This window comes from Pseudonaja textilis, chromosome 5, assembly GCF_049901715.1.
Source record: "Pseudonaja textilis isolate UNSWEBS1 chromosome 5, rPseTex1.2, whole genome shotgun sequence".
Classification (NCBI taxonomy): Eukaryota; Metazoa; Chordata; class Lepidosauria; order Squamata; family Elapidae; genus Pseudonaja; species Pseudonaja textilis.
This window is the reverse complement of record NC_141994.1, coordinates 52,802,053-52,810,226: the sequence shown is the minus strand read 5'-3', so window position 1 is coordinate 52,810,226 and position 8,174 is coordinate 52,802,053. Positions and strand designations below refer to the sequence as shown.

At 39.1% G+C, this 8,174-nt stretch overlaps 1 protein-coding gene across 1 annotated transcript; it reads right to left on the bottom strand.

Annotated features, from left to right (window-relative positions):
- Nucleotides 1–1,218: 1,218 nt before the first annotated feature.
- LOC113432925 (cytoskeleton-associated protein 4) lies at nucleotides 1,219–7,613 on the bottom strand. Its single transcript, XM_026695204.2, has 2 exons — nucleotides 6,962–7,613; nucleotides 1,219–3,956 (listed from the first exon to the last, which is right to left on the bottom strand). Exons 1-2 carry the CDS (start codon nucleotides 7,322–7,324, stop codon nucleotides 2,631–2,633), a joined length of 1,689 nt encoding a protein of 562 aa, XP_026550989.1. The 5' UTR covers nucleotides 7,325–7,613; the 3' UTR covers nucleotides 1,219–2,630.
- Nucleotides 7,614–8,174: the final 561 nt, after the last annotated feature.

Below are 8,174 nucleotides of genomic sequence, written 5' to 3'. Positions count from 1 at the left end.
TGTCCTTTCAACCCACAATTATGAAAAAAATACGGCCTGGGGTTTTCCAAGGAAAGAATTATCAATGGTATCTTTTGTTCCTTTTGGGTAATGGACAATAAAACCTTACAGAAGCAAAAAGAGAATCCAAGGTTGGTCCTGGCTCCTCCTCACCAAACATTACACATGCAGCCATGGTTTACTACAAAATGTGTACAGGTACTCCTTGACTTACAACCGTTTGTTGAAGTTGCAACAACACTGAAAAGTGACTTATGACCGTTTTTCACAATTATGATTGCTGCAGCATCCCTGTGGTCACGTGATCAAAATTCAGAGGCTAGGGCCGCTAGGCAACTGGTTCATGTTTATGATGGTTGCAATATCCCAGGGTCATGTGATCACTTTTGCAATCTTCTGACAAGCAAATTCAATAGGAAAGTCACGTTCACTTAACCATGTTACTAACTTAGCTGCAGTGAATCACTTAACTGTTGTTGCAAGAAAGATTGTTAAATGGGACAAAATTCCCTTAACAGCTGTTTCACTTAGCAACAGAAATTTTGGGCTCAGTTATGGTCATAAAGTCAAGGAATAGCTGTATTTTAAATACTGGAATGCAGAATACAATAATTTCTCTTTAGCTAAATGAAAGATGTTCTATGAGTGGCTGGTATCCATGGAAAAATATCTGGATTCACATTTCTTATTAAGTCAGGTTTTATTCTAAGCAGTTTTAAATAAGCCAAGGAGACCTCATTCACACACTGAGCCATATGTTCACCAAACATATAAAACTAAAGTTTTAAAAATATGTCATAGTTTAGCTCAATGTGTGAACTGCCTTGAACTGATCTTCTGTATTTCATTACCCTCTTTACTAGCTAACTAATCCATCCCATGACTAGAGATATAAAATACTTTATATTCTAATATATTACATTATATTTATTTTCTCAGAATAATAATCCTGCAGTCTAATGCAATCTATTCTTGTAGTATAAAAATGCTACTATGTTGGGTTTAGCTGTATGTGATGCTGCTTTGCAGACAAATAACGTAAAAAAAATGATGAGTAGGAATAGATGTATGAATCCCAACATAGTCCATGACAGTTTAAATAGTAGCAGCTATTTAGTAAGCAAAACTTAAGGCCTCAAATAAATTAATAATACAAATTATTACGTCTGTTTTGTCCCTTATCTAATTACTGTTTTTTTCAAAACTACAAAAAATTGGTTGACTGCAACCAGAATAAGTATTTATTTATTCAAATTACACATACCAAGAAAGTTATTTCACAGCCAACTACACAGTCATTCAAGATCCACAAAAAAGACAATAAAAGCACTCCCAAAAAATAATGACTTGATCTCAATACAAGGCATAGTTCTGGTTTTTAAGGCATTTTATCTCTACAGAAGCAGTTATTGAATACACTGCTTATGTTATAAATGGCTACTGTACACCTTCCTTCATGAGGATTACCTGTTACATCTACTACTGATGCTGCAAGCATTCTTTGTGCAGTCATCGTCTGTTTATCTTTCTCAACAATTATGTATAAATCAACAGAAGAACCAGGGTGATATTTTCTAAAGAAGATAAACAAGAATCTCCCAACTGTAAAACTCAGTGGTTCTGTAAAATGAACATTATGAATATCTCTTCTTTGAAGAATTACTCAAATCCAAAGGTAGTTTTTAATTTATTGTGGACTTTTTAAATAATCAATCTCAAGCCTAATTTTGTTTCATCCAAGTCAGTAATAGGAAAACCGTAAGGCACTTAACATTGGATGTCACTGTTGCATGTTATATCATAAGAAAAATGTTATATGCAGTGAACAATTCTGTTTTTATTGCCCTTTGTTCCGGGGGGATATGTTCCATGCTTATCTTTCCCCGTTTTATTATTTCCCTACCTTGACCCCATACATCTTTGCACCAATGAATTAGGCAGAAATAGTAAATGCAAATTCAGTTGACATCACAGTAAACTGCCCCAAAAGAAGGCACTACTATAATGGCAAAGTTCTATCCAATATTGCCTGTTTACTGCCTCTGGACACATCAAAAGCACCTTTGGTTTGTTGTGGAATGGTTACATTTTGTTGTGGAATGGCTGACGAGCATGGAAGAATCCAAACTCAAATGTAATTATTCCATACAATAATTTTCATATGAATACTCTATATATTATATATAATTACACCCCTTTGTGTATTTTAATACATAGAACCTTCTATGATTGGCTGCTTTATTTCAATGGTAGAAGACTGATGTATGCAATATAATGCATATGTATATCAGTTTTCAAAGGAATGGGACAGCTTTTGAGTATGATGGAGTCCCATGTTTGTTAAATTAAGAGGGCAATGGCCACCATAATTTGCTTCTTGGGTTCACACCCTCACCCAGTGCACTACAGATTAAGCTGCATAAACAAATTAATTTGTCCTAGCAATTAAAGTAGTAGAAATAATAGGACCTACCAAACTGGATTGTTTTAACATTTTTTCCAGAGACATCAATAAGCTCCTTTTCCATTCCACCAACTTCCCCAACAACAAAACAACAAAGCTCCTTTGGATAGGAAAATAATTTCTTTTCTTTTTTTTTGGTAATTCAGAGTTAAAACAAGCTCAATACTCAAACTATATCATGTATATCTTCCATTTTCACAAACAACCTATCCAAGTCATTCCTTATGTCATCTAAGGAATCCTTCATTGTCTGCACATTGTTCTCGTTGGTTTCGATTTTCACTGAGTAAGCAACTAAACTGTCAACTGCCGTCCTAAGCATTTTTAAGTCAGATTCTACCTGACCAAGAGAAGATCGCACTTCATCAACAGAATCTTTAACAGAAGAGAGTTCTGCCTTATTATCTCCAGACTGCCCTACATTAACTGAAGACTTTTCTTGGTCCAGCAAAGCAAGAACTTGTTTCTGGATATGATCGAGTGCATCAGCATTATTTGGTAGATCATTCAGACTTCTCCTTAGTTCATCAACATCACCATAGATTGAGAGCTGTGCTTCCCCAAGACTCCTCACAGTATCGGTCAATGATTGTATATCGTTTTCTATAGTACTCTGGATAGAACCTAGACCTTCTTCCAACGCAGCTAGCTTTGTGTCATATTTGAAAATAGAAGGTTCTGTTCCTTCTGTGCTCTGTGCAAATGATGATGTTGGAGCTTGAACATTCTCTTCTACAGATCTGAGCCTGGATTCCAATTCTTTATTGCTCTTCTGCAGACTTTCTATGTCATCTTTGGAGAATGCATAGCTGTCTTCTATACCACCAGAAGACTTGATGTGCATCAAGTCATCACTGAGTTTCTTCAGCTCCAATGGAAGATGAGAAAGAGATTCTTCTGCTTTAAGAACTTTCTCTTCTAAAGCCTGTAACGAAAGGTGCTCTGTATCAGCTACTTCTTTAAACTTCTCATGTTCCTGTTTAAGGCTGAGAAGTGCTTTAACTTCAGACAGAACATCAGATTCCATCAAATCTAAGGCACTTTGCAAGGTTTCTATACTTTTCCCATTGGCTTTCAAGGATCTCTGCATCTCATCAACAGTGCCTTTCAAGATCTGAAGGTCATGCTTGTATGTTTCTGTTTCACCAAGTGAAGCCACCTTTTTTTTAACTTCATTGATTTCGTCTTGGCTCTGTTTCTGGATATGTGTGAATTCAGCAATATTATCGTTTATAGATTTTGTGAGCTCTGTCAGCCTTTCTTCCACAGTGTTTTCTAGTGACGTGAAGTCTCTTTCTCTGGTATCTTTTACAACATGAATACCATCTGATAAATCTTTAAGGATTTCATTTTGTAGTTTCTGGAGAACTTCACCAATGCGATTGATTTCACTAGCCCCTTGTCTGACGGTCTTCTCGGTGATCTCTTGTTTTTGCTGAGCATTTTTCAGTGTCAGTTCAAAGCCACCCAAAGCAGACTGTAAAGACTGCATCTACAGAAGAAATTGAAAGATAGAAATACATTAAGGTTAGCCTAGTGAAATGGATCGTGTTCTACATAGGAAGATCAGTAACTAACAGCAGAAGAATCAGACAACATGATGCATCAAAATAATTGACTTAAATACATATATAATATTTATTGTATAAGATAGTTTAGTGATCTGATTAAAAGTTTTAGTAACTTTCTACTTGTGATATTATTATTTCTTACCAATCTTGTATTTTTTATACCAAGCAGCTTTCATTATCAAACATTTTGATGGAAATAAAAGGAAGAATTTAAAAAACTGCAGTTTTTGAAATGGAGTCTAACATGTTTGTAATCCGATTTTGTACCAATAGCTAGATTTTGTGCTGCAGATTCACATGGAATATGCATGAAAAGCACATACTACAATACAATGAAAGTATTTCAACATTAGGATTACCAGATCTGGGCTGAAAAACCATAACCACCTCTAGATGGCAGCACAGGGACACAGGAAACTAACTTTTCCTCCTACTTGCTGGTTGTCCATATTATTAGATATGGTATCCCTTTAATTATGCAACTATTGCATTTGTAATTTCAAATAAATTGCCACATGTATGTATGTGCTCAGGATGCTTTTCTGTTGCAGAACATAAATATTAGGCAAACTACAAATCTTATTTTCCACCGAGTAGTCTAAATTAATCCACTGAATTATGTGTTCTGTACTTAAGCACTCTACTCTCCAATAGCTGTATATATACAGTAGCAAAGCATAGTTTTAATTTGTTTTTGATTTATCATTAGATTTATATGCAGACTTTCTGCTCATCCAACAACCAAGATGGTATTTAGTATTGTGGCCAATGTCCTTCCTTTATTAAAGAGCAAAGGGATATGCTATAGACTTCCCTGTTGTAAGGCTTCTAGCTTCTAGTACATTAGTTCCAACAACATTATGGCTGATATCAATTACAAACATATTGCTTTGTAGGAGATAAATATAGAAGGTAAATACATTCACTTTCACAGCCGATATAAACCCATTCTGTACAGAAAATTTGGGCCGTGTCAAACTTTGCCTATGGGGGCGGTGGTTGTACACATTTCCTTTAACCATTGCAGATTCTAAATACAACCTAACCCAAAGGGCAATTTCAACCACAGAGACACAAGCAGAATGGTATACCTTGGTGCTACTGAAAAACCTTATATTTGCTTTATCTATTTAGTACATACACCACAAATCTGGGCACATAATTCTTAAATTAAAACCCTGTCACACAGTACTGCACCACAGATTAATCACAGAGCACCCCATTTCAAATCTACCTGTGTCATAAATTCACTAAACCAGTGTTTCCACAATTTCAGCAGCTTTAATATGTAGTGTGTGGACTGCTCAGGGAATTGTGGGAGTTGGAAGTCCATAGTAGGTTAAGAAACTCTGTACTAGATAGAACTTTACTAGATAGAACTGTACTAGATAGAGTTTTCAAGCCATGGAAGTATCAGGTAAAAAAAATTCTTGGAACTCCTCATTAATAAGAAATAGAAAATTGGCTCTGTTTAAGTGAACTTTTAAAAAAATGATCTTACAGAACAGTATAATGGAATCTTAAAATTCTAAAAACATTAAAAGAAGTAGTTTGAAAAAACCCTAGGAACTTTGGTTTTCTAAGTCTTATACCTTAGTTGCAAACAGAACAGATTGAAAGATAATTCTGTGATTACATAAAATAACTGTTCTCAACTATATGGTGAAGCTATGCCCTCCTCATCCCAAAACTACAATTCCCAGTGGCCTTTGAGCAGAAGTTTAAGAAGCCAATTACTGAAAATCCAGCACCTCAAAAGAACCACTGATTTAGATTACTTAAAGATGAAACTTTACTGAACAGAGCAATCTGTGGCCCACAAACTTCCTCTATAGCTTTGCTGAGCAATCTGCAATTTGTTCATAGAAATCTTGGAGACTTGTTCTTTAAAAAAAAGGTAAAATGTGTAATTAAATATCCAAATATTTAAGAGTGAATTAATATTCTAATCCACTTTAGACAAAATGGGCCACTCCCTAGTTAGTGGATTTCAATTTATTCCTCAATAAATCTAAGTATTGGAATTGGTCCAGTAACTCCCAAGGGCACCATTTTGGGAAAAGCCGGAATAAGCATTCAATTATTTTTCACCCAACCGAAAGTACTTATTGCAAACACTGCAACGTTAACTTTTGTAGTCAAGATTCGAGTATGTGTTATGACTCACAAAAACTTAGGTACGTTGGGTGGCTGCAACTCTGAGGGCAATTCCGAAAGAGTAAATACTACTTGATTGGCTCTGAGAAAACTTGTAATTTTTTTATTACCCGATTTTTTACGACAAACAGGAAAAACTAGAAAAGCCAGCGACCCCCAACTGCGCAAGGCTCTGGCGTCCACTGTCTCTCGCTCTCGGCCATACTGTCTGGCGAAGACTAAAAAGATATTCCAAATTATCAGAAAACAATCCGTTGTTAATCCTCAATAGTTGTTTTTCTCTCCCCGAAAACTTCAACTTTATTGGCCAGCTATTCTCTGCAACGCCATGCTGGGCATAGCTCGCGGCGCATGGACCACACGTGCTAAAACGTGGCTTGCAAGAAAAAAAAATCCCTGGGAGGAAAAATGCTTTTTTTTTTTTTTTGAACTGGCACAAGCGAATTCCGCCACTCTCAACCCAAGTAACGAGAGGGAGCCCATCAGCAGCCTCCTCCACCTTCCTCCGCGGGAAGACAACACTCAAGTGCCACCCGCTTGGAGATACAAAAAGCCGCCTTCTTCGGCGCTGTTGCTTCAGGCGAGCAAATTTGGCGGCGTTTCAAGCAAGTCGAAATATCGCCACACAGTTCGGTGCAATCAAAACGGGGGGCATAATGGTGGACGGCTTCCGACTCCCCACCACCCACTCACCCGGTGGCCTTGAAAGGGCTGCACTCGGCCCTCCGTAGGGAAGAAATGTTTATTTCTGTATTATCCTCCCAACTACCTTTTGCACGGCGTCTTCAAAGGAACGGGTCAGCTCTTCCCGCTGCCTGGTGCAGCTTTCCTGCCTCAGGCTGATCTGGTTGACTTCCCCCAGAAGGTGGTGGATGAAATAGCCAGAGGCTGCAGCGGCTGCCAAGAAAGTCGCGGACAGGAGAAAGTTCAGGATGGCGCCGCAGCTGCAGAACGAGGCAGCTTTGCCCCCGCCAGACGGCGGAGAGCCCCCTTTGCTGCCTTTGGAGTGGGCCGGGGGCTGCGGTGGCGGCGACGGCTTCTTTGCCACGTCATCGGGTTGGTTGGAATGGGCCCCCTTTTCGGGGTTGCCGCTGTTCTTGCTGCTCCTTTGTTTGGCCGCGGAGGATGACATGCTTAAGCTGAGCGAGGCGCCCTTGACCCTCTTGGACTCTGAAAGCGTCGGAGCGAGATGGAGACTTCACTGTGGCGCGCTTGGAGGCCGCCCGAGGAGAAAAGCGGCTGGAGCTGGGAGAAGGGTCTGCTTCCCCATTCAATTTCGGCACGGAGAGACGGGAGGGAAGGCACGGAATTCAGGCGGGCTTCATCTCAGCCCTGCCCAACGGCGAGCGCCGCCTCCCGAGTTCCATAATGCAGGGGTGGGAAGGGTGACTGCCACGCACGCTGATCGAGGAGGAAAAGGATGGCCCGACAGCGCAGAGAGAAATGCGGGGTGGGGAGCTACATTTCCTGCCCCTGGCGCTTTGGCAAAAGCTTGCTTCGAGGTCGGGCAAAGTGGTGTGGAATCTCCCGCCCCCCCCCCCAACCACCAAACTTCACCTACGTTTCTGGAGTTACAAACATGTTCCAGCCTTACAAGTCTTTTCGTTGCCTTGAACGCAGCCGCTTAGATGTTTATTTGGGGAAAACCCTTCAAATCCAACAATTTTGAACTTGAATGATATCTAAGCGAAAACCTAAAGAAGAGGTCCCAGGAGAGTTTTGGAAGTTGAAAATCAACTTTCGGGGGAGGTGGGTAGATGAGCTTACAGGGATTATTTTGTGTAGTCAGATATTAGTCCTCTGTTAAAATTTGGCCCAAATGACTGCTTCTTTTGTTCTTGTTTAAATGTTGCTTTTTAAGATGAATAAAATGAATATAATTAATATTAGAATTACAGGCTACAGGCCTTTTCCCATTGGTACCTAGTCATGCCATAAACAAGCCTTGGTAGAATTTTTTTGTCATAAAATTTGCTATTTTG

Bases quoted from the DNA above. Each gene is read 5' to 3' on its own strand.
- LOC113432925 (XM_026695204.2), bottom strand. From the start codon at position 7,324: ATGTCATCCTCCGCGGCCAAACAAAGGAGCAGCAAGAACAGCGGCAAC. The intron at 3,957-6,961 runs GTAGTTGGGAGG...TTTCTTCTGTAG, and splicing joins TTGAAGACGCCGTGCAAAAG to ATGCAGTCTTTACAGTCTGC.